At 43.1% G+C, this 26,598-nt stretch overlaps 2 protein-coding genes and 1 long non-coding RNA gene across 17 annotated transcripts in view; 1 reads left to right on the forward strand and 2 right to left on the reverse strand.

Annotated features, from left to right (window-relative positions):
- The window catches only part of LOC111248316 (uncharacterized), a 64,715-nt gene extending 59,806 nt beyond the window's left edge, over positions 1 to 4,909 (reverse strand). For 5 of the 8 annotated variants that reach the window (XR_015323932.1, XR_015323930.1, XR_015323931.1 and 2 more), the window contains exon 1: positions 1,214 to 4,908. Coding sequence is in view for 2 of the 8 variants with exons in the window: in XM_086983902.1 (XP_086840028.1) it covers positions 1,214 to 1,911 (698 nt within the window). In the remaining 6 variants the exon portion in view is untranslated. Of the gene's footprint in view, positions 1 to 1,213 lie in introns of all 8 variants that reach the window. The other 3 variants (XR_015323933.1, XR_015323934.1, XR_015323935.1) reach the window with 3 other exon arrangements.
- A 681-nt stretch (positions 4,910 to 5,590) lies between these two features.
- On the reverse strand, positions 5,591 to 23,932 carry LOC111246232 (glutamine--fructose-6-phosphate aminotransferase [isomerizing] 1-like). 5 transcript variants are annotated; one of them, XM_086983908.1, is made up of 14 exons: positions 22,931 to 23,931; positions 22,241 to 22,407; positions 21,560 to 21,778; positions 16,442 to 16,584; positions 15,184 to 15,364; positions 14,748 to 14,806; positions 14,338 to 14,528; positions 13,210 to 13,286; positions 12,694 to 12,747; positions 10,187 to 10,337; positions 9,349 to 9,514; positions 8,892 to 9,059; positions 7,542 to 8,216; positions 5,591 to 7,396 (listed from the first exon to the last, which is right to left on the reverse strand). In XM_086983908.1, the coding sequence occupies exons 2-14, from the start codon at positions 22,245 to 22,247 to the stop codon at positions 7,175 to 7,177; spliced, it is 2,313 nt and encodes a 770-aa protein (XP_086840034.1). In that variant the 5' UTR covers positions 22,248 to 22,407; positions 22,931 to 23,931; the 3' UTR covers positions 5,591 to 7,174. The 5 variants fall into 5 exon arrangements, with proteins under 5 accessions (XP_086840034.1, XP_022651228.2, XP_086840033.1 ...); XM_022795493.2 differs by lacking the exon at positions 12,694 to 12,747 and adding an exon at positions 11,412 to 11,435 and having other exon boundaries at positions 22,241 to 23,932; XM_086983907.1 differs by having other exon boundaries at positions 22,241 to 23,931.
- The window catches only part of LOC147756354 (uncharacterized), an 18,907-nt gene continuing 5,591 nt past the window's right edge, over positions 13,283 to 26,598 (forward strand). Inside the window, exons 1-3 of one of the 4 annotated variants that reach the window (XR_015323959.1) lie at positions 13,283 to 13,775; positions 15,226 to 19,163; positions 19,499 to 20,704. This is a non-coding gene — a long non-coding RNA (uncharacterized LOC147756354). Of the gene's footprint in view, positions 13,776 to 15,225; positions 19,164 to 19,498; positions 20,705 to 26,598 lie in introns of those variants that run through there. The other 3 variants (XR_015323961.1, XR_015323962.1, XR_015323960.1) reach the window with 3 other exon arrangements.

Consider the following 26,598-nt stretch of genomic DNA (forward strand, 5'->3'; position numbering starts at 1 on the left):
GCAATAATAAATGATGCGACCCATATGATTTGAGTATGTGACCTAGAAACCTAGCTAGAATACCGACAGGTCTACCCAATATCTCGACCTTTAGCTAATTGTCATGCCGAAATTGATATATCTATATGTTTTGAACTTAGTAAACGCAAGCCACAATTGATATCAGAATAATAAATATTTTTTGCATCTAATAAATGCAATGAGAATATATTTTTAATTGGCGGTTAATGGATATGAAAGGCTGGATAGAAATACTTTATTTTTCCAAGCACCACAGTCACAAATGTTGCCATCTAGCATGGCCTTACCTAATAGAGGCAGCCCGAAAAGGCTGGTGCACAATAAACACGCTAAGTTATTAGGTGTCAATCTGTTCGAACGTCTAAGATCATTTCTAGCTATTGGATTGTTTGACGTAAAGATTCATTTTACGAAGTTTTCTAAGAAAACGAGCTGATGGCGGATATTTGAACAACTCTCTTAGAGGACTAGGATAACTCTCTTCTTTAGAACTGGAAGGAATAATCTTCGTTAGGATGTATTTGTCAATGCTTTAAAAATAGCCACTCTTGATCTTTCTTTTGACAATACCAAAGTACTTGTATATTGGACCGTGCACTGCTATAAGAGGAAAGGCGAAACGATTTGAGAGAAATGCTGAACGTTCAATTGGGGCGGACGAATACGCTGAGACACGTGGCTTTGGCATGGATCAGTACAGGGCGATTGAGGTAGGTTGAATAAAGCTTCTATATTCTTAGTAAAAATTAAGAAAACGAAACATCACAGTAAGATCTACTTTGAGGAAATGCAGACCATCATTACAGTTCTCCAATTCCTCATCAAACCCACTTTTCTCTTTATTGATATCACCAGTCGCTCGAACTCACGCGTTTAGACTTCCATAGCGCAAAGGCTGGCTGCTTTGTAACCGTTAATGAAAATCAACGACGGATTGCAAAGAGGAAAGTAGGCACGAGCAATACGTATAGCAGATCTTGGAATTGTTACGAAAACCAATTGACGTTTGAAACTTCCTAATGTGCATACTACATAGGGACACCAACAAGGTGTAAACGGTAGGTTCTTATAAAAAAGAATTTTGGAAATTTGAAGATCATTTGAAATAATTGTGTCAAGAACCAGATGAGACTGTTAAATTATCGCTAGGACCGCCTAACCTATTTTGCTACTGTTATTGCTGGCTACTTACTCAAGGATGGTTGCTTGCTGCTGTACTTGCTGCTGTTGCGCAGCTGCTGCCGCCTGTTGTTGTTTCTGCTGTTGCGGCGTGGTCTGCGTGGGCATCATTTTGCTAGCATCGCCGTCCTCTTGAGCACGGGCCATTACAGAAAGTATTTTTGCTCTCTCCTCTGCCGATAGATCACTCATGTCTAAGTCGGGCACCGCTGATGGGGCAGCACCACCCACAGTGGCGCTGGTCGGTGCACCGCTCGGTAGTGCACCACTTACCATACCGGGAGGTCCTGGTCCTTGGCCTGCGGGCCTAGTGGCTGGAAAACGGGGACCTGCGGCTCCCGGTGCAGCTGGCGCTGTTTGGCCACCTGGTTGTGCCGGCGTTTGATTCGAACCAGGCGGCGCCTGGCTATTCGTGGTCGCCGTCGTGGTGGTCGTGGTAGTGTTGCTTCCACCACCGAAACCTAACAAGCTGCCCATGCCGCCGCTTCCGCCGCCTGGACCCGGGCCTTGTGGACGCAAGCTACCCATGCCAGGTATGGTTGGCATAGACGGCATCCGTGGCATACCACCCATCATGCCGCCCAGGGGGCCACCTCCGCCAGCCGGCCGAGGACCCCCCATAGCTCCCATTCCGGGTGCGCCACCACCTCCTGCACCAGGAGCACCTCCCGGTGCCCCTTCTTGTCCAGGCTGACTCTCCTCATTTCCCATGGTTCACTGGTTGCTTATTTCTGCTGTAGTAGTTATTCGTATGAGGGAGGTCCGCGTCAAGATAATCCACACGTAAGTTGGACGGTAGCTGTGCTTGTTTTGATTTAAACCTATTCCGCACACGAGTCTGTGCACGTTTCTCTCTTCCTTACTTTTACTGGTATTATTCACCTTCTTATTATGATTCCTGTTACTCTTCCTGCTTAAACTGTCGTCTATTTGATCCGTTATTCAACGATAATGATAATTTAATGTTACGATAGCTCATGGCCTTTCTCTCGAGCCCTTATGAAAAGTGAGAAGTGTACTCGTATTTGTTTCTCTTACTCTGTGGCTGGGCCAGTGTGTGTATTGTTCCTTTTCTGGTGTGATGCCTTGGGTTATTCTCGCTTCTTTCGGTCGAGTTTATTTCTTCAAGTGCGTGCTGCTCTGCTTATTTGGTGTTTCTACGATAACTGCCTGTATCTGAATATTTATCATATGCTCCTTGGCTTTCCGACACGTCGCCCATTCGTTTGCTACTGACGCTGCTGAATTGTCACTACCAGCTACTTATGGATGATCGCGGTCGTCGCCTATCGCATTTTCCTTTGGCTATTCTTTTTCTTACGATACGGCAAGGTCCGCGTACGGTAATGACGCTCGCAAAGTCGCTTTATGCTATATGCTTCTTTTTTTTTTCTTTCTAGCTTACTGTAGGCTTTTGCTTCGGCGTAGGCCCGTCGCTTGCATAACCATAGCCTGCTGCCTTAAAGTAAAAATTTTGTATACTGCTTCGTACTGCTTTCGATAATGCTGCTGTTGACAAGGGTAACGTCGCTCTGCTCGTTGTTTGCGTTATCTTCGTATCGTAAAAGTAGTAATAATAGTATCTGCTGTTGTTGTTGTGTAGTGCGTTCCAGTTGGTTGCTCGGCTTGGGGTGGCGGGTGGCCGCGGGAGGCCGTGGCGGGCCCCTGAGCGCATTAGGCCCGACCTGCCGTCCCAATGGTCGGCAGACACTGTCGCCCACGTTGGCCAAGGCGGCCGAACCGGCCAAAACGGCCAAGGTGGCAGGGGGCGACGACTCAGGGCGGCTGCTCTAAGGGCCTGTACTTGGCCCGGCCCCCACCGCAGTGTTACTACTTCTGCTTCTGCTGCTGCGGCCGCCGCTGCTGCTGTCAGCAAGCAAAGAATATCAGCGTCAGCAGCTATCGTGGCTACAATTATCGTGGAGGCGGCGGCGGCAGTAGCGATTGGTGTTTTTGTTGTTATTGTTGTTGTTGGAGTAGTTGAAGCGGCAACTCGGGAGCATCATATCGCTCACCGAGCAGCAGCAGCAGCAGAGACAGCAGTGGCGGGAGTTGCGATAAATGCAAAGCTCTCCCAAAGATGGTCGTAGATCCTGGCCGAACCTACAGCACTATACGTACTTTTAGACCTGTTATTGTTGTGCTGGTGTCTGATGCGCCACCCGCCACGGCCACCGTGGGGGGCCTGGCCGCTCGGCTGCAAGGGGGGCCTGGCCGCCCGGGCCCTGCAGCACATCACTTCTCCCGCAACCACCCGCGACCACCCACTCGCAACCGCCGCTATCACCGATCGTCGAGCGTTCAACGTTCGCTCGTAATCCTTTAACTACTGACCGCGAAAGGCTTCTTCACTGCCACGAAGGACACCGCTAGGACCTACAAAACAACTACCACCACCAGCCTTATCGCTGCCACCGCCGCCGCCTCCTGCGATGCTATTGTTACTTAGATCACTGAAGGTGATAATGACGATGAAAGCCTTCACCGTCGACCAGCTAGTCAGCAAGGCGGCCCACGCTTCGTCGATTCGATGGTCGGCAGCAGCTAGACTCGACAGAAGGAGAAGGGTGGTTGATTTGGCCTTACTCCTTCGCCCTAACGTCGCGTAAACGTTAACGTTGCTGCCACTGTTTCTCCTCCGGCGCCACCTTCACCATCGAAGCACTGGCTTAGAAAAGAACTGCACCTCAGGACCACTATTGTTTCCTCCGTGTTGTCGCGAGCAAGCTGTTTGCATCGGTGATTCCTGCACTACTGTCGCGTGAAGCTAATCCGCGTCTGACCGCATACTCTATCTCGTCTGCACCTGTGCTGCAACAGCAGCCCTGTTTGGGCTACCCTCACACATCACTGATACGTATTACGTAGTAGTTGCTTGTTTTCTGTTCTACAGTGACTATATTGCTTACTGATAAACAGGAATCTGGCTTAGTCATCACTCAATATACTATTTCGTCTAGCCCTTCGTCGATTCGGCTTACAGTGGATCTAGGGCAGGAAGCAAGCTCAACTCGACAAAACCTCAACGGGGTAACCCTCAGGCTGCAGTACCACCATTGCTCTCACTTCAAGCAGAGTTCGTGTCGTTCCACGGACTCCGCAATGCCAGCAGCAGTAGAAATGGCTGCCCGCCGCACTCCGCCAACACCCCGCTGCTAGGCCACACTCACACGACAGATAGACAGGCAGACCGTTCGCTCGCGCGAGGGGCACACGACCAACTCACACATACATGCACACATACTAGCGTCGAGTTCATCGACGAGCACCAACCACTAATACCACAAAACGGCATAACTTCAGTACAGCCAAGCAGAGTTAAAAAGCGAAAACTAAGTGAACCAACCCTCTGTCCATATACATATACTCCGTACTGCTCAGCGTATGGACAACGACAATGGTCGAGCCACTACAGATACACGCACCTAAAGCACACATCCATGCAATTACCATAGTCTAAAGCATACGTCACGCGACGCGCATCCGGCTGGGCCACCAAACGCCAGCCATAGACACAAAAGAGAAAGGGAAACGGCCTGACGAACGGCCAACCGACTGACATACAGATAAACAGAAGGCCACAAGGAAGGCAGGGTACGACAAACGATGGTAACAGTAGAGGAGAAAAGTTCCCTGGTGGTCACAGAGGCACACACTCCTCCTTTATCCTCCTGCCGCTGCTACTGGCAACACTACTGCATCACCCACAGCGATCTGGGCCACTCAATACTTGCTATTACCCCTCCCCCCCTCCCACACACACACTTACAACCTTTCTTCTACCCCCGTACAGTACCCTACATATTACTCCGGACGCTAACGCTGGCTGGATTGCTTGCTTCTATCACGACCATCCTGCAGCATTGAAGGACCGGCAGGGGAAGCAGTCCTAGGTTTCAGGGGCGGGGGGACATGCGCGCAGCGTTCAGTGCTGCTCCCCAGAGCGGGCGAAAGCGCCGGGGGCCTCTGACGGGCCCGCTAATTTCGAACTGCCCGCCAAAATTTTCAGCGTCGGCACTACTTTCCCTAAATCGTTAAGTAGAGTATGAATCGGACACACGTGGATACACTCAAATAGTTAATGTTCTTGTTGAAATTGATGTTTGTTATCAGTCTTTGCTCCGAAACTTTCTATATCGGCAAGCTTACTATCATGAACTTCATCATACATCTCGTAGTTCCTGATCAGTTTGTATTACTGAGATCTTTTCAAAGATCATTTGACTTCGGCATAATAGCGTGTCAACTTTATACGAGCATACGTGGTCCTCCGTAGGTAGTCGTCTTTCAGTTATTTTAAATTATAAATTTTTAAAAAGTAATCAAATATTCTTGTTTAAAAAAAAATGATAAAAAGTCAGACGTCATTTCTGCTAAGACTATATTACAATTTCTTTCAAATGAAATCATATCACCTTTATTAAAAACAAACGGAGAAACTTCCACAAGGCCTATTAAAAGCCTAGAGAGTTTCGCATTTGACAGGCAGCTTTAGAAACATTTTACCTTGCCGTATAAAAAATGACTTGGAACACATCATCTAAAATGAAATTTCACAATAGAAAATTCTTCATTCATCGAGACTGAGGTTGCTAGATCAATTTAGACTTTACCTGTAAATAGTACTAGTACAAAATACTTCAAAATTAATCTACTAGGCTAAATCCAGCATTCGAAAGTAATTTAGTGACTGTCACCATGAAACCCGTTCCGTACATCGTTTGCAGTGTCCTGGATTCTAAGAAAATACGTTTTGGATTACAGACTTCGCTAGCTTCCGCCAATAATAACACCCTGATTTTTAGTATGATCTGGCGACTGTGAATTTGCTAATTTTTATTAGATACATTATTTTAAAAAGCTTAAAAATTGCACTGAAAATGATAGTAAAGACGACATTTGACTGTTGGCAAAATACAGTATTTTTCTCAAAAAGGTATTAAATTCTGCACCCTCTATTATGGGTCAGAATTGCAATGTTTAAATGGAATAGATCAACACGTAATGAACGTTACAACTATATTTATATCCAGATCGGTGTGGCAGGAAAAAGCCACCGACAAGCAGGACCTATTGCCCTGTGAGCATCGGGAATTGACTAATCATATCAGCCGTTTGCTAAATTTTAAAATTGTAGTTAGCACTACACGCATCCTGTTACATGCGTGCGGTTGTTGTAGGCAGGTTGAAATGACATAATTTAACCAACCTATTTACAGCCAAGGAGAAATTACCACTCAGTTTGCTTTACCAGACCTAGTTGAGCTATAAAATGACTCAAGCATCCCTGTACTATCACGATCTGTCGTTTAATGTAGACATAGGTAAGGCACACACGAGTACACAGCTCAGACTGTGTCGATGCAATCCCTATTCCAAACACGTCACCCATCAGGTGTATTTCTTAACTCGTAGACTAACAGTAGCAGATTGGAAGCGAAACGCCATCGTTTCCTCCGAATTGTGCCTAAAGAATTATCGCAAACATGCTCCGTGATCCATCAGTTCTTTTGAATAGCAGTAACACTACAACCGAAGTCTCATAAAACAAAACAGGGGCACAGAGTCACGGTAAATGCACACAAAACGTATCTTTTTTGTCTCGTGTGATGGCAACCCCTCGTTCAGCCAATACAATTTACTGACGTAAACACAACGGCTAATTGGTATCTAATATCTACAAAATACTTAGTACTGATGGTATGAATGGTACCGCTAACTTCTGCAAACGACGACCAGAACGAGAAAGGATTGTCATTGGTTGGGAGTTTTCATGTCAAATGATCCAGTCTCATTCAAATCACTACATCATGATCATCATTACTTTCACTTTTTTTCTGAAAAAGATTCAAGGTTTCACTAAACTTCCAGGTGTCTTATGCATGATTATCGGTGGAGTACTAAGTGGATAATTAATATAGTCGGCGTTGTATCAGAATCAGCTGTCATTTTCAGGTTTTTCTGTTGAATACATTTATTCAACGGTGACAGACTTGGCCAGGTTTCTTGGGCAGTCGACGTTGCACCCACGTAATACTGCAATGTGATACGATAACAACTGGAGTGGAATTACAGTCAGAATCCCTTGTAAACAGTCGACTGTGCCCGGTACCTGAAGACTTTTGTAGGCCATTGACCGGGTATCTTCATCCTCTTGCTCACAGATGATTATCGGCTTTCCGCCCCGAGCACTCACCTGACACGGTATCAGACAGTTAAAAGACTATATGTACCACATGCGCTGTAGCTAAAGTATAAAATTTCACCGAGGCAAGATTATTGATTAATCCTAAAAAAAAAGGAAAGCCTATATACTTAACCTTGCGTAGGCGAATTATTACCTGCTGGAGTGCGTTGATGCACTTTTTGTAGACCGCGTCTCGGCAGATCACCATGACTACGGGCATTTCGTCGTCGACAAGTGCCAGGGGTCCATGCTTTAGCTCGCCTGAGAGAATGCCTTCCGAGTGCATATACGTCAGTTCTTTAATTTTAAGTGCTCCCTCCAGGCAGGTAGCGTAGTTGAAGCCTCGACCCATAACTAATAGCGACTTATTGTGGTGAAGATGTTCCGCGAGAGTCTTGACTTCGTTATCGAGGGCAAGGACGGTTTTAATCTGACCGGGAAGCTTCTTAAGACCTTCGATGATAGCCTCGCGACGTGGCTTCATCGAGATACGGTCTTCGCACATCATCAGAGCAAACATTACAAGTGATATGAACTGTGAGGTATACGCTTTGGTGGAGGCCACGCCAATTTCTGGTCCAGCATTAATGTGAACCCCACAATGTGACTCGCGGCAAATAGAGCTACCCACTGTATTAGTGATACCGACAATTAATGCACCTCTGTTTTTACAATAGCGCAAAGCAATAAGCGAATCGGCTGTCTCTCCAGATTGCGATATAAAAATGCATACGTCATCACGGAAAATTGGAGTATGACGATCTAGGAAGTCCGATGCCAACTCAACCATCACTGGCAGCTCTGTCAGTTCTTCGAGGATTTGTCGAGTCTGTAAACATGACCGAAATATGGCAACTGCAATTCTTCTTTTAATATATTCTGTCAAAAGAAAAGCCTGTGTAGCTGATTATGCACAAATAACTGCAGCATCACAGCTTACCGATTGTTGATTTCACCGACTGGTCTTTCTCTTTATTAGTTAGTAAAGAGCTGTCGGCAAAAGACAACTGCTTCTGTATCTGCCATAACTAATTAAGCGCTATACAAGATTTACTGTCTCTGCTACTCAAATCCGTCCTCCTTCAAAATTTAAGGGTTTTAGAATGTACACAAAAAAAAAATTATCGAGATTGCGGTAGTTTTCATAATTCGATGCCAGGATTGTATGCGTTAATGTAGAGCATGCTGTGATTTTCGGATCAGAGTGGTACCTTTTCGGTTGGATACTTAATTTCCGTTTTTCACTAAAAAATTAAAAAAAACTTAGATCTTATTAAGCGCGAGTCTAACTAAAATTGGAATGAAGTGACGGTCAAAGATGACGCCAACTCACACAGTAGATGTCACACAATATAGGGAGTTTTAGCCAGAGGATACCTTCATAACGGTCAGCCTGGTTGTAAATGTTATCCAACATTCACAGTACAGTTTAATGCTCGACGGCCTGAATGTAAGTATACATGCATACGCATAACTTAACAGTAGTGTCTCAAGCCTAACTTACCGCTACAGCACTGTGATAGCTAGTTCCACACCCTATAAGAAGTAGCCGCCTACAACGCTTGATTTCCGGTAAGTAATCTATGATTCCTCCCAGCACGACCTGCGAGTTCTCGAAGTTGACTCGGCCACGCATCGTATTGATCACCGATTCCGGTTGTTCAAATATTTCCTGTAATTCACAAAAATACCTATATGACACATACGTTTTACCAGTGCCCTGTTGTATATTAGTGATAATAGCTCCACCGATTCCAGAGCTGCGCCCTAATGGGAATTAACGATTATATCGACAACAATGTTTCGAATGAACGTCCTAAGGCATACGTACTTGGCGTACTTGCTGTGTTATTTTTTTTTTTCGCATGGCTAGCATTCTATAAGGTTGGAAAATAGCCTAATATATTTTTATATTAACAAAATGGAACCAGTACTTGTTACAACGGTATCTGTGTTCATACCTTCTGCATAAAAGACGAGAAATTCCCTTTCATGATCTGTTGGATTTCCATCCTAAGAGTAATGATTTCTCGGTTGACGTTCTCATCTAGCGTTCGCTTGACTCGATGGATCGTAAGATGGCCATCACGTACAGCCGCGACATCGTCATCCTCCAGAAAAATAACCCTGCAACATAGCGATTAACTACCACGAATTTGAAACGCCGTCACACACAAAGGTTGTCCCACCGTTCAGTCCGAATTTGTTCTTACTGCGTCAAATAAAGAGGTCCGCTATCGCGGCCACCCAATACTTCCAGTTGCTTCCAGTTGAATGGCTTTACGTTATCAGAGTAATGCCCATTCGTAGAGTACTTCTATGACAAAAACCAATTATGTGGCCGGGCATTCATGTGATGAAATACTCATACGAACCCCTCTTCCCGCCTTAAGAAGAAGCAGATGTTACTGTAGTCAGAGTGATAGGGTTAAAAGGCTCGCAGGACAATTTCTTAAAAGACCGCTACAACCTGAGAGAGTATGCCGCATTTAGTACGATATAGGTTTCGCGTAGTATTTGCTACAGCAGTGTTTTAGGCATAATCTTATTCGTTTGTCTTAGAATTTCGGTAAACAGTTTAGGTGGAATTGTGATCCGTCAATCAACTGATTTTTTGTTGTATCAAGCTTTAACCACAAATTCGAACTAGACCATGGGGAAACTAAAACATGGGCATGAGCTTTTCAGATAAACCTGAATATCGTTTATCATATATCTAAAGGATTACAGCTCAAAGTACAGAAAAGTCGAATCGATTTCTATTTATTAAATTCTAAATACCATCCAGCTTCCACTAACCGATTAGTGTGCTCGATAATCGCTGAAGCGTCCGAGGCAAAAAAATACTCAATTCTTTTATCTTCTCCTTCAGGACCAAAGTCAGTAGTTGATTGGCTTCGCTGGATTCCACCAACAGGCGTCGGAGCAGGAGTTGAGTCAGACCTCACTTCTATTCGTGGTCAACAGCAGCGGGTTCCACCATTGTCGAGCCAATAGAAATTGCCGCACGACAATACGGGGTTTTCAAATAACAGAAGAAAAAGAAGGAAAAAACGATGCCCTCACCTTAGGAAAACTTCAACCCATCGTAAGTACAATGAAAACGTTCCGGAAGGGAAAGACAAATGAGCGATCTCAATAAGTGCAGCCATTCACTGGAACATACCGCTCTCGGCATTGCTCCAAACATGCGCACGTAAGTACAGTTGTCGCTACATGCGCCTACGTATTATAATTATTATTAGTATTGCAATTATGATCATTCCTATTGTTTTAAACGAGCACCAGGACCAACCTTTGTACTTCCGCTAGAACTCTCGGAACAAACCCGCCCACTGGACTGATTTAGCCAACTTTTAACGGTTACTATTAAATGACTATTATCATACAGTGTCGCTGCTGACTGTTGTTGGATCAATAGCCAGCCACGCTTGTAAATTACTATAGATAAGAACGGCAATAAAATGGACACTGGCCAAAGGTTAATAGGTGTACGGATTTCTGGACAGCGACTTTTCGACAGCGTATCTAACAACTGGATTAACTGTGAGTCATAAGCGTTTATAGTTAGTTAAAACGTCAGTTTGCCCGTGCAAGTGGCGGCCTCGTGAGTGCACTTTTTTAAGGGAAAAACTGCAATGGACTAACTTATTTATTTATGTTGTTTGGTTGAGTGAAAAATATAGGGCGCTGTCTGGATGAACGCCAAACCCAAATCAATAAGTATGTGTTAAGGCTGGCAAAAAAAAACCTTCAACATAATACACCTGTGTTGATAATGAGTCCGCTCCATATCTTTGGCTCACAGCGATGCATGTAATCTAATAGGAAATTAGAATCGCCAGAATAGCGAATTAAATTCTAGTTGTCAACGGCCATTGCGATAACAAAACGAGTCGCCAAAATCAAGTTGATATTAATAAAGAACAATTGATTAATTCCTATTCGGTGATGATGACATTCTAGGCGGCGAGTGTTGCATTTGTGTGCTTCGAACTTCGTTTCTGGCTTTTTTTATTATTACCTTGAAACACGGCTGGTGTGGCCTCTGGCCGAGGTGGGAGTGTAGGAGTTGGGAAGAAGAGACAGGGACAATACAGGATTCGTGTTGGAATAGACAGCGGAAACGTTAGATACATACAACACGGCAAAGGTAGAAGTACAGCACGAGAATTCGAAACTCATCTAATCTAATATTAGAATGTTATACTGGCTTCATCTGACAATACCTCAATGGTCCCATTGGCACCTGAGGCAACAACGCAACTCTAACGTGTTAACCCAGTTACAATAACTGGGAAATGAACTCTGCTTATTAATAAACGCAATGAAAACTACGTGAATAATGCGTTCATGTTACGTCATCCAACAACACCTCAGATGGTCCCCAAAACCATAACATCCGCGCTAAATACATGCTGGATATTTTTGCCCCGAAGAAAACACAAAATGGAAATAGTGAAGTTTAGAAGCGTAGCCGTATTCCGAAAGAGCGGGAACAGTGACGCAAGACGCTGGACGAAAGTACTGCGCAATGATCTATCGTCTGTAGTTCCGTTCTTTATTTAATAATAGGTGAGTTAAATATGGTCGGTGGCATTTTTGCTGCTTTCCCATTTTATATATTCTGCTAAAATAGAAGTGTAATTTTTTTGAGATCAATTTTTTAAAGAATCATTGATATATAATAGCTATGCGCATTACTGCACGAATACATGCAGTCCTGCGTGAATTGTAGCATGTGCACTACAGGCTACTAGGTGCACCAATCTATTTATGCCATCAACAAAAACAGATCGGCAGATTAGACCGACGTTGCTTAACTGCGTATCGGGGAATAGAAGTGTATGGGTATTTTGTCGCCCCTCGTCATACGGCATCTCTTTGGCATTCATTGCCAGACAGAACATCGCAAATATAAAAGAACAGATTCACATGACTCAAGTCGTTATGGTATAGTACGATTCACTTTCTAACACAGGCCATTAACAACGAAGCACACAGCAAGTAACTGGCTAGCCGATATTTCACTCCAGGAGACAGGCTCGATTCGGTTTTTGATATGCGATGTCGCAAGTTGGGAGAGGCTTGACAAAGGAGGGAAATGACACGGAGACTTACGTAGGACGACAGCGGGTAGGAAACTACGTAAGCATAGTAATCTAGCGTCTATCGGGCGTGCACTCTACAACTTGTAAAACGTCCACAGAGTTTGCAACATGCGATAGTTTGCCTCTGCAAGCCTGCTGTAAAGACAGGTCATGCCGGTACAAGTGGCCTTACGGCGTGGTAACGTTTTAACTCACTGTGGATTGACCAAGACCCGATGGGCGCATTCCCAGCCTTGATAACTGCACACCCTGAACGATAATATATGTGTAGCACGCACCAACACGGTTGACCCGGGCGCAATGGGAGCATAAGAAAGTAAGTCAGTTGTTTAGTGGTGCAACCGTCACCAGGTCGCTATTCCCGTTATTTCTATTAACATTTCTATGTCGCCTACGGTAAAGTTATTTAGCGCATGTTTTATAGCCCAGACTTTACATTTAGAGCAATGCAACAGGGTTCAATCAGTCAATAATGATTGTAGGCTAAAAGACACATTACTATTATTATTCATAATATAGAACTTACTCAAGCTGCTCGTGGTTTGACATTTTAGTAACCTTGACCGACTATTGCAGAAATGCTCGACATCTATATACATACATACACGTCAAGATATATGTATATATATATATATATATATATATATATATACATATACTTACACACATGTATGTTATGGCCTCAATAGGTTAGAACATTAGAGATGTTACCCTTTCCGTAGAGTACCGGAATGTGGCTCGAAAGCTGCTCCTTGGTCTTAAGTCCTACAAGCAGGGGAGAACCTCGCCTGAAGGCAGTAAAAGAAGATAGATCGTATAATTATGATACGTTTACTTTTCCCTAACGTCCACAAGGTCGCGTACAGTCGCTAACTGCATCGACGAATTTAAAGATGGCGTCAATTTCTAGCGCTCACATATATACCGGTCTGTGTGCTTAGTGCACGGGTCCGCGTCAAATACGTGGCTTCCTATGTGGCTTTAAAATGCAAACATTAACCAATATCGTCCAGTTACCAATCGTTACTATTTACTTGGCTCCTTACTTTCGTAGGCAAGTAAGTTGTCTATGTCTGCACTGAGTTTCAGTCGTTTGTATTCAGTTGATTTATCGTTTTCGTATAAGCATAATTCTACACAACCTTGAGAAGCGTAAAGACGCAACATCGATCGTCTTCGAAATACTACGGACTTGAACTTGTTTCACGTAAACAAGAATTACCCGTGATTCAAAACCCGTGATCATGGTATCCAAGGCAACGAATAGCCAATAAAGGGTAAGTATTTCTACCCCAATCTTTTGAAAACACGACAAATTACCGAAAAGCAGTGTTTGTTTTAGCTTTAGTTTTTTTTTTTAATTAGACTTTTTATTATTGTACTTTTATTTATGTTGTTATTTTATAGATATTAAAATTTTATAGGCATAGGCGAAGTTAGTGATAAAATGAAAAAGCTGTGCGAACAATTTCTCCCGCTATAGTCCTGTAGTACTTTGGACGGTGCTTCAAATACATTTGCTTCAGCCAAAGCCTTAACGCCATCGACGACACATAGCGCCGGAACTTCAAGCTGGTCGAAAATAGGTTAGCACACTACTAGGAAAGTAGGAGAGAAATATAGCACACCTAAAAAACAATTTGTTTTTGGAAACACTGGCCAGAAGTCACAAAGATTGGTGTAAGAGAATGGCCAAACTGACATTGATATCTAGCAAGGATTGGTCGCTAATAATAAAAGTGAGCTGGTTTCAGTACGCACTTCGTTGCCTTTTAATTAGTTCTGATCCACCAAAATATTTACGTAATAAATATACTCTTTGTACATGAATGCACTCACCTGGCAGCCACACATTGATTTGGGAAACGAGAACTTTTGAAAACTAGAGCAAAGGCCCCTTCAATCTGTTGGATGGTCTGTTCGATAAGCTCTCGAAAGCTTAATTCCGGGTGTGTATCAGCCAAATGGCGTACCAACTTCACGATGACTTCCGTGTCCGTATCAGACTCAAATTCATAGCCTTTTTGAATCTGCAGAAAACAAAGGTTGCGATACAAAATGATTACTTACTGTAAAATCACCAAAACAACAATTAAGGGAATATGGTAAACTACGCTTTTGCTCACTCCGCTCAATTACTTCGAGATAAAGCAATTTACTACGACTATCCCCCTAGCCGACGTTCTTGATCAATATTAAATCGATGCTGCCTACGTTAACGTTCAGGCCACATTCATTTCGATTCATACCAGAAACTGTTTGATGTCTTTGTAGTTAGTAATAATTCCGTTGTGTACAGCAACAAATTCTGAAATTGAAGCACGAAAAAACAAATTATTGTAAGTACTACGAATACTTAAGTGTAAGTCGTAAGACAAGTACGATTCTTAATCGGCTTCATGCAAACAGAAACACATAAAATTATAACTGCTCAGACTAATTAGACATCGGCTGGGTAATATTCTCTCACAAAAAGACTTCGAAAGGATCGTGAAACGGTCGTCTGACTGCGTCACAGTTACACTGCAAATCAATTTTACGGTCCGTGGAATCTTTATTATCATCGATTGTTCGGTGATAAAAAAAAAATCAACAACGGGCGTTATCAGTATGATGACGCTGAAAAGCTTTAACAACGTAAACAGAGCTTTGATAATATCTGGTTTTCACTGATCTAGTGCTTACCGTTGTTGTTGTCACTTCTATGTGGATGTGAATTCAAATCAGAAGGAGCGCCATGTGTGGCCCATCGGGTATGGGCAATACCAAGATGCGTATCGAGAGAGCAATCGAAGTCGATGTCCTGATCATGGAAGACAGCCTCTTCAAGCACTGCTACCTTACCAACTTTTCGCACCACTTTTACCTAGATCACCAGCGTAGCAGTAAAGACGAGCATGAACAAGAACGACTTTCTAGAATATAGAACTCGAATGTCCTACGTCAAGTACCAGAAAAGTGGCACTCGATATGATGATGCAGATGCTACAGTCTGCGTTACTCGGCTTGCAGGTGTCCTCATCTTAAGATCACGGGTAATTACGCTGGCTACAAATAAATGTACGTTTATATTACATAGCTTTTCTGCTCTTTTCAGAACAAAGACACGGCTTTTACAAAACCCATCCCATATGTGCCAGTTGTTCTAAGTGGCATCGTGGGCTATTGGCACGCATCATGCGATAGGAGAGGCGGTGTAAAAAATCTCATCTCGTAAAATACGTTATACGCAAAGCGCTGCGTCATCAAAACAAATCGCAAAATGTGTATGTGTGCGTTGTGTTTTTAAAGATAGGACGTAATCTCGCAATCATATGTACGAAATACCGTTCACGCTTTGGGGCTAAATTTTAATACCGTTATGTTACTGAAGTCTATTATTGATCTTATAAGATTATGCGGGAGTCTTCACATATTCTACATAAAGGGAATATTTAGAAATAGACGACACTTTTTTGTTGATATCGGACGTACGCTATCTCTGAAGGTCACAATTTCAGTTAGCTGATATAAGCAGCATCTAGCAGCCGTACCAAGGCAATGACTACAGCTTGACGAGGTCTTCGATTTGACTGAGGTTTATACCAGCACTTCACTGCCCCATTTGTGACATTAAGTAAAAGAACAGAGTTGTTGCTTCACGCAGTTACCAGCTGCTTTCCGACCATAACGAAAAGTCTTCGATAATCCCAGTTTGTCTTCCAGTCACGCGTTCTGAACTGAAAAAATTTCTGAATGGACTATTTAGTCTACTAATTCTAAATTTACATCAGCGGCTCATGATTCCATTGGATAAAAAAAATTGTTTCCTCGTTCCCTTCTTCAAGCAACCGTCATCGTTGCAGTAGACGCGGAACATTAGCACACTGGTGTAGTTCTACGATTTCTTTGAAGCTTGATGCGCTGCGTTTTAATGGTGGTCCAGTGAGTGTAAATTTCTAACCTGAGAATTACTTTGCCCGCCGCAAAACGCCAGACCGGCGGAATCATAACCACGGTATTCTAATCGCTTGAGACCGCGGACCAGGCACTCCAAGATCTCTTTTTGAGTTTTCGGCTCAAGGTAATTCAAGTAAGCGAAGATCCCTGAAATAGATTTTGTTTATTACAGCATCGTTAGTGAAAATCTGTAACAGTTAAAGCAACTTAGTGCTAGAAAAGCGCTCTAAAATCTATGAAAAACTAACCAAAATGTCAAGGCTGTGTATTTAACACAACGATAGGTCAAGACAGCCATACCAACTGGCTCACCTCTTTCATGGTTGGTATATTTACTTTTTTATCTAGGTTGATGAGAGAAAATACTTCTGCAAACTGCAGAACTTATTTTTACATACCTCCAGTTCCAACAAAACAACGTTCATGTTTTTGGCGAAAACCAATTAGTTTACTCATATTACATGCGGCAAGTTAACCCTGAAATGCTCTATCTGTTTAGCCTGAGCCAATTCAACAAGGATACATTATTTTTACATGTCTCCTATAATCTCTCGATAAACTAATAGAAATAACATAGATAATTTATAGCTGTAGCTGGGCACAGTGGTAGTAATTAGTAAATCGTTCATGTTAACTATATTCTTATGGCTAAAAAACCCATTGAAAGCAATGTTCCGACACCAATCCCACAGCGCAGATCCGAATCGTTCGTTGTGCTCTTGTAGTCAAATGCCTTCTCCAGATTTTTGTCACGGCTTATTATTGAAATACATACCCAGCAGACGACGATGGTTATAAAAAAAAAAAAAGCTGCAATGGCATTAATTAAATTTACTTGGCTTCTATAAATAGATCCGATGTGGCTTAATGCGAGAAGATAAATTTCTGTTTACCTAGTTGTCCATCATGCAATCAGGGCAACTTATCGCACCAGACAAGCGGTTCAGTGGTTCGCCGATTGATGGACTAGCTAGCTGGCCAAGGTCAGTATATCTTGGATAGCCCAAAGAACGCTTCGAAAACGTGCAGTATATACACTTCCGTAGCAAACGACTTCAATTTCATATCACTTCTGTTTATCTGTTTAGAACCAACGCCACCATATTGTTTATCGACTGATCGATTCTCTTCCTTCCTTTCATTTATTTTTTCAGGGGGTATCTTTCAGCCGAACGTTTTCGAGCTGTATGTGACGTAAAGAATAGAACTAGATAGGACAACATGTAAGCCTACTACCTTTAGAACTTGCAGTATTAACTATGTAGTAGCCGCACATGATGCAGAAAATGTGCAAAAGAGATCGTTTCAGAGATGCGAAGATCGCAATCATCTTTATGCACGTAGGATGTAAAGTCATCAAAATCTGTTTTTGCCACTAAGAGTATTCATGATGAAAATGCTTTTTTCAACAAAATGTACGAACTTCGTTAAGCAAATCTTTCGATTGCTTTCAAGTGTCATTACTCGCAGCCACACTGATCCAATGTAGCTACTATCACCGCAATTGCAGCTTTGATTCGGGACCTAAACCAGTAGTTTGCAAATGGTTATCTGACCCTGCCGTTTTGATAAGTCTGTTGAAGGAACCACAGATAAGATCAGGACCAGGTTAGACCTTCTAGTGAAGGCGAGTTTTGGACGCTGGAAGTGATTCGTACGATTTGATCACACGGGTAGAAATAGCCGAAGACGTAGAAACTGTTCACAGGCTTGTTTCGGATGTTCGTTTTGCAAATGTGCGAACCAGGCACGAGGAATCTAGTCATTTCATTTCATACGTAATAACCTAGCGGCTGTTTTAGATTTGGGTCGTACAACGCTCCATCTCACACTATCTTATGCCTTTAAGCAGTTTGCTCTGCACTAAGCCAATATGAGTTGGTACAGGGCATTCGTGGAAGCCTTGTTTTATACTTTTTGGCTACCTACAGTCGAACAGCAGTTCGTAGGAGATGCGGATAAAATTTCTTATTGATATATTCGCCTTCTTAGAACAAGAATAGCATCATGACGTCTCCTTCACTAATCACCGCGCTCGGAACACGAACACTGGCCGGAAAATTGTCCTCATCCGTAATTTGCAACCGTATTTTCTAAGGTTCTGCTAGCAATCATATCTGCAATTGATTTCGCCGACTTGAATTAATTTTCCTGCAACCGACGATCCTTAGAAATGCGCTTTTAAACGATACCGATCAGGTCAGGAATCTGTGCTTATGGTAAGTTTATCATTCTGGTGGGGGTTCGTCTGATCCTTGCTCGAATTCGAAAAGCGACACGAATTTTCTTTACACTATGGCCGTAACTCATACACCTCCGCTTTCGAACGAGCTCTTATCAAGATGAACACATTCGTAAAACTAGGGAAAAAGGACAGGCGAAACTTAGTCCAGTCAGCCTCTATAAATTATATATCTGTTAATATAATCGATGCGTCGACGTGCGTAGTCCCCATTTTACCGCCAAGGCTGGCTCGATACCTGCCTCGAAATAGGTGTAACGTCCATTCTGTTCACTCACTTTATTACGGCACTATCAGCACTAGAGCTAACAATATTTTAGCATGAACGATGCTTTTTGCTGCGATTGATCACTGCTGTGGGTTATCAAAGATATTTTCTGTTAGTGTTATTGTTGAGTAAGCCTTTCATCATGTAGAAAACCCTGCTTCCAAGAAAAGCTCGTAGCGTTCAAATGCAGAAGATAATGCAGAGGACACGTCGTTGGTAAGCGAAAATATCAAAAACATCGAGACGATGAATCCTGCAATGGCATCGAGTTATCTAGTAGGCATTCATCACTGAAAAATACGTTAGTCGTCATCAGCACTGTATTAAAACAAAGGAGCATACGAGTTTTGTTAAGCGATCGAAATCCGTCTAACGATAAAAACCTAAGACCACAATAGAGGGTTCAAACAAGTATATACAATGCATTAATAGACTGCGAGTATTCATTAAGTGACTCAGTTATATAAAAACCTATACCGCTATTGACGCTACTATTGTTACAAAAGAGATACATTTTTGAATAGTAATAATTGAGCAGACGCTAATTTCAGCAATTTTGATGCGGGTTTCGCGGGGTGGAGATACGATCAGCGTGACCCTAATTCCTTGCGATACTGAAATACGATTTGGTTCAAACCGTTGATGGAATTTGACTGAAACTCGATGAAACCTTCTGTCGACAACGGAACTAAATACTTGGCCATATATACAGAATGTTCAATTATTGAAGAAGAACCAAGCTATCTTGGACTATCTCGGATGTTCTTACACCGATAATAAAGACTGATTACCTACCACTGTTTCGATTTTTGGCGCCTCTGGTAGAGCCTTCGAAGACTTGGAAATTTAGCCCTACTCCTAGCCCAGAACATCCGGGCGTAAGCAGACTTTGAGCTGGCCGAACGTCTCAAAAATGCAAACGCTTAAGACGGTCAAGGAGGTAAAAAAATTCGAAAGGTCTCAAAAAGGATAACCGTTCGAGCCTACACGTAGGCGTATTGGCTTTCTAATGATCTAATTTCCAGTCTATTTTTACAGAAACACTATCGTGGACTTGTGTAAGCGACCACTGAGTAGACATCGACATAGCTGAAATTTTCACGAGTCCAATTCAACCAGACGCGATTGTATCAGCACGATATTTTCGACGAGTGTCATCGGCTCGAGCTCAGTCGTTTACGTATAATACTTCGAATATGAGTATGGTTTGCGGGTGTGTTTATCGGTGTAGAGTGTCGTCCGATACGTTATACGTTACGTTAGGCCTTCTTATGAACTCTCGAAACCTTAGAATACTGAATAGAGAGGTACGGAGTGAGGCGTCGAAACGCTTCTTCATGTATGTGCAATGGCTAACTAGGGATAGTCAGTTCTGATAGTTCTGATATTATGGAATGACGCAATTACTTTTTCCATGTGAAAACGAATATGGCTGCTCGAACAAGTGCCTACATGTCACGTTGACGCGCGATAGTATCAGCTAATGCTATAATAGCTGCGTATAATACAGATCGTGATCGAACGATTTTTGCCACCAGCTGTAGGTAGAATGCGTAACAGCTAGTGGCTCCTATTTGCGTTCAGACAGTGAATAATGAGTCGGTTACTGTTAATAAAGAAAAAAGTCCATACCGGAGCATGTTAGTTCAGCTTCATTTCCAAATAATCTGCTCCATTAGCCAAAGGTTCAGATCCTCGTTTGCGATTTTCTGAAAACTAACGAAGAAGCTGACACTATTCGGGCCTTACCCAAATACAAATTCTAATATTCCAGACCTCAATGGTGGTGTTGCCTATCGAAGTCGTGCGCCATATAAACTGGTCCCTATAGTTGTCGCACATGGCTGAACCAGTAGCACCGTCATGATATCCATCTTGCTATAGGACATGAACGTTGTTCGTTGGCTTAGGTTGTTCGAAAATGGCTCCTCCCCTTATCTACATTTCGACAGCCGACGGCGAGAAGCATTCGCATTGGACATTGCCGTCACGACGCAACAGCCTTGCGGACGAAGCGGCGTACTACATTGACAAGCGCCACAGCTGATGTTTACGACTTCTACCAGGTGCGTGCGGACGAGGCTCCGAAAGAAACCCAATACACATTGTATTTTTTGGCAGTGAGTTACCTGCGACCACTGGCTTGCGTTTACTTATGCATAATGTGATGGCGTTGCAGCAGTCAACTTACTACTGCCTACTACTGATTGCACCTACAGAGCGGTAGCAAGAAGGCGCCTTGATAGACGGGCGCCCCCCATCGCCGTGTCAGAGCCACTTTCACTAAGCCGGCAAGAAAATTATTTGTGTATGACCTTGATGGCTATAGTGAAACTTGGGAGGGCTAATTTATGAGTGTTCGAACAAGTAGCACTATTACTACCAGTACATCTTTTCGCTAATACATGTACCGTTAGTTGTGAATCGGCTGAAGATGGTTGAGTTTCTACGCAAGTATATATAGATGCGATAGAACAAAGATCGAAGTTCTGCTCAGTTATTCTGCGCGGGCAACTTAATAAGAAGTATATTTCTATTTCTGCGTATTGGGCTTCGACTCATTTTACCGATATCGACGCATAACTGCTACTTGTTGTCTGTGGAGACCTCACCTATATGTCTGTCATAAAATCTATGTGATTTGCTGAATCGGCGCTGTGGTGTTTGCATATATCTGTTAGATGTTCCTAGTAACCTGACAACCCCATTATATGGCATAAGCACAGTAGGACAGTTGCTTCTACAGAAAGAACTTGCACGGAGAAACGTGAAGGGGAGCTTGCATCGAATCTGATCTGGTCTGGTCTGGTCTGAAGTGCTGACAACCATGCCTGAGGAATTCGAGTAAAAAAATAAACGTCGGAATCATAATGAGACTAACCTTGATAGCCAGCCCCTTGCCGATGCCTCACTGTGCTTATACTTCTGTCGTAAAGGCGATAGTGAACTGATATTTTCAGTAGGCATCCGTGAATCAAATGATATTTATTTTATGCAAGTTATCAAAAAACAACAACAATGAATTGAAACTGAATTGAAAATGAATTAGTTGCAGCGAACTATCAGTTACCTTTGCCAAAAAGCTAACACTATGTAACATGAAGTTAATAATAGCTTAATGTTATCAATCAAACTACACAAGAACAAAATGCTACTATGAGAGTATTCTTCCAAATTTCTCAACGTTACGTCGGTACTTCCACTTCCTTAGAAAACGTTTAGTTGGTTTTATAATTTTTGCGCACAACTATTGACATACCTCACACACACAAACAGATAATGCGAAAACTTACCACACATTGTCGCGCAATAGTTTTTTTTCGGTGTTGCACTTAATGAATCGACCGTCGCAGCCTTGTCAGCTCACCCTTCTCACTATATCTTGGTAACTAATAGAAAAGTCTGTCACTTTCGTTCCCGTCTCGCTTAAACTCTCGATTTGTTTCGCCTCCGAAAAGAGCTGCAACGAAGCACCGCCAAACGCAATTTTTTAGCAGACTCTTTCAGTTTGGATGCAACTGCCTTCTTTCACTTTCAATTTTTACTTTTTGTTGAAAGTCAAATTAGCCATCTTAGAAGCGCTGACGGTTATGATGTGATAATTTTAACTGGAAAACGGGACAGAACCAAATGCAGCTGGCTCGCAAAATCAAAGCAGCAAATTTGTGAATAGCCAGTGTGGCAGACGTCCGTCTGTGCGATTCCTGATTCGCCGGCTAACTGATCCAACAAAGCAGTGATAGTGGATCTACGCGACACCAGCGCCTGGCATTTTTGTCGCTGCTGTTGCTGCAGCCGCTGCTGCCGTAGTTCTGTGCGTACCGTTGGGGATCGTGACGCCGTGGCGGCGGCAGCGGCGGCGGCGGCGGCGGAGGAGGAAAAACCGACGAATTTGACGTCCGATGTCCACGTATTTCATATCCGTAAGGGACCGTTTAGTCGCAGCGACTTTGCGTTCCGTAAAAGCTCTGCCACCCACTTACCTTCTTTCTCGCTCATTAGCTAGCCGGCAGATCGTTCGTTGACGGGGCTTGTCAGTCTCCTCCCGTTAGCCAACTAGCTCATTGTACAGAATGACCAGTTCTACCTAGCACAGACGTGATGCCCAGTAGAAGTAACAGTAACTAATATGGGGTCGGAGTGATGCTAGCCGATCCACTATGGCAACTGTGGTGGCGAACACACACAACGATACTGTGCCTTCATCACTTAGCCAGTGTTAAGATTCATTTTACGGCGCTACTAATCTTCGTCACATTGTAGGTGATAGACGGCCATCACAACCTCCAACACCATTCTCTCTCCGGTCGCTTTTCTCTACCAATTTAATTTGCATTCATTTCTGTGCGTACAGCTATCGAGGCTTGCTTGCTTGCTTGCTTGTGTTCGCCCGCGTACTTGCTGCGTGCTAGCTCACTAAGGTCGTCACTTATTCGGCCTTTTTCGGCCACCCACTACATAACCGTAAGGCACTGCTGAGCTGTTTAATGTACAGCATGTTCCCGGCTATGCTTCGACCACATAGGCAATATTCCTGTGACAGCGACGGCCTTGACGGCGACGATGACGGTGACTGCGGCAGCTTCTGGCTCAATTCTGTTCTTGTTTAACACCTTTACAAACTGCAAAGGCAACTAGTAACTTTTTTGCTCAGTTGGCACACAAATACCATAGGCTTCTCCGCTCGGAGACTAATGTAATGAGTCGCTGACACAACGGTGGCTGTTTTAGCGCTTGCAACTCAGCGGTAGTTCGAACGCCGATCGTTTCCGTTCTCCCTTGTTCTGATCCTAGTGGCACCTTCTCAGCCGTTCCGTGTCCTGTTTATGCGCTGTTTCACACCGCTCGAAAACAAATCGGTGCTATCTTTAACCAATCGTACTAAATCGTACTAACGGTTGTTCGAATCGCCTCCTGTGAGCATGGGATTCCGACACAAGTGGAAGTAAACGGCCCTTCCGTATGCTTCGTTCCCTATTCCCGTTGACACTCGTCCCGCCCCTCCTCTCAGAACTCTGGCAGCCGTAGCTTACCAACACAGACACACACACATATATATATGTGTGTGCCCACGGCATCCTACCCTATTCTGCCCTCGCCCTCAAACAACAAACCAACGCAGTTATTCATCGCCCCCCTGCTCTATGCACTACTGCCATCGATTATCAGCAACGTTACCGCGACCTGTTTCTGTTGCGGGAATTTTCACCTTGTCTCTTTTGCGTCCAGTCTGCAGCTGCAGCTGCAGCCTGACAAGTCTTTTCAACGTTTCGGGCGGACTCGAATAAGCAAATGATATCCATAGGGATGGTAAAGCTGTCAAAACGGATCATCACAAAGCAACAGTCTGCCAACGAACTTTGAAACTGAGATTGAGTTACGCGATGCCCTAGGAGCCAACAGACCTTTGACTTTGTAGTTTCCCAAGACATATTTTTATATAATTTGAATATTATTATGTCGCTATTGTGTAAAATATCTAAATATACCGAGTGTCACATCGTACTTAAAGATAGAATCCAGTTTACCGACTATTAATATTACACGATCCTTCTCGATCTATTGGTTCTACTGATTCTACTCATTCTATCTTGATACTATTGGATATGCTTACTTTTTGCCTCTAAATCAGCTCGAAGGTATATATCTATACAAAGCTGTCGTCGGCTTTACGTTACTTGCTAATACAAAAAATATAACGGGGATAAAGTCGCTGGATATAACACAGTATACATACGTTGGCCTCCGTCAGTCAGCGAAGTGTTTCGGCTTAATTTTTTATTAGTCGACCAAAAAGCACCGTCAATTCAGCAGATAGAAAGTTGTATGTTTTCGTCATTAGAATAAAGGCAGACGGATAAATGATGTCGCAGAATTTGCTTACATTAACTTCAATGCGAATCGAGGAAAACAGGGCTTTTAGCGCGGTTGCAATTGCAATAGTCGTACATTGATAGGAGGGCAAATACTCTCTCTACACATGCCTGACGTATAAATCATAAATAAAGCAGGTTGTAAAAATGGCACATGGACAAAGTAACGGCTTAACACGACTAGTTTGTGAATACTCGTGTTGACTAGATGATGCAATAGTGTCTAGCTGTCTATCGGTCGCTAGATAGGAATGGCACAGTATTTAGGACAGCAATATTTTTGCCAGAATAACAGTAATTCGAAGGACCTAAACGCCCCTTGCTTGACACTACGTGGCCGGTTCCGTTCCGTTCCGTTTCGTTGTAAACGACAGTCATTATATTTGACACTGACCGATATTAATGCAAACTCTCGAAAACTGACTAAGTGACCGACCGACCGACCGACCGACTGACTGCAATCGGCCTCTGCTCCGGTAACCTTCTCGTGCAGATATCTTCTGTTGAATTTGTGCTTTGGACACGGTTTTGAATACGTCGACACCGATGGGGCATTAATGCTCCATAGTTCCACAACTCAAATCGTTTGAACAAACGCCAACGTCAGCTGAAAAGCCCAGTTTTACGGTGCAGTTTGCTGCTTGTATAATATTTATGTATACAGCATCCGTATATTTTTGAAATAAATTGCAATTTAACACTGCACGAACACAGACAGCCAGCCAGCCAGCACATACAAAGCTAGCTCATACTATACGTACGTAATATACATATTTAGCTTTATCTAACTATTCTATTCCGAGTGTGTAAGTAATCGGAATACTGAGTGGATGAAGGTTACATTTTTTCTAACGAGCAAAGAAAATTCATTTTTAAGGACTATTATAAGTATGAGAATGTGACAAAAGTACAAGGGCAATGTCGCAGGGAGTTTCGGCCAACTTCACCTATGCCACTTTCAATTATTCGCACGAAATTCGGATGGTGTGGGTTGTTCATAGATGACGCTGTAAAAGACTAAGATGATGGATAAGCTCCATCAGCCGAAAGCCAGTACTGGAAAGGCATAGCTAAAATATACTGAATATATCTGAGAAAACCAAGTGTCCATCGCGGTTTAAGACACTGCAAGTAAAGAATACATTTCAACAATCGTGTATTCTATCTCTGAAGATGATGCCTATCGAAGAAAGCTATTTTAGAAGAATGTAAGCTGGAGCCGGTTGTTGAATAACGTTGTTCGCAACGTGTGAATTAAATCATACAGTTAATCAACACAATTGCACCTGCAAACCGTAAAACCACACCTTTCGCAGACCGCGTAAATTAACAGCTACAGTATAGTGGATCACTCGACAATCAATGAATTTGTGGGGCACTTTTTGTGACCGCCACCAGCGGCCGGTGCCGATAACTTAAACTTACTGCACGATGGCAAAGTTCATTCCCAGCAGGACAAAGTACCTGCACACTGTCGTCATCCTAATTTTCCAAATAGATAAATTTAACAAATAGGTCCAATAGAGTACCGTGTCCGTTTCCCACGTCTGACGCTAACGGACCTTTTCGTGGGGATACCTTAACAATGAAATCTACGTCAGAAAACCGACGGCACTTAAAACCGTCGTTAGCAAGAGTGTGCCACAACGCATTTAAATGAGTTTTTCGATGAAAGATTTTTAAATGAATTAATAGCCTACCGTTATCGCCAATGTATTGACCAGAACAGAACCTGTTTGAAGTAGGAGAAAAAGACATTTTATACCAACCGTTGATAT

The sequence above is a fragment of the Varroa destructor genome, unplaced genomic scaffold (assembly GCF_002443255.2).
Source record: "Varroa destructor unplaced genomic scaffold, Vdes_3.0 BEIS01000003.1, whole genome shotgun sequence".
NCBI classification, from domain to species: Eukaryota; Metazoa; Arthropoda; class Arachnida; order Mesostigmata; family Varroidae; genus Varroa; species Varroa destructor.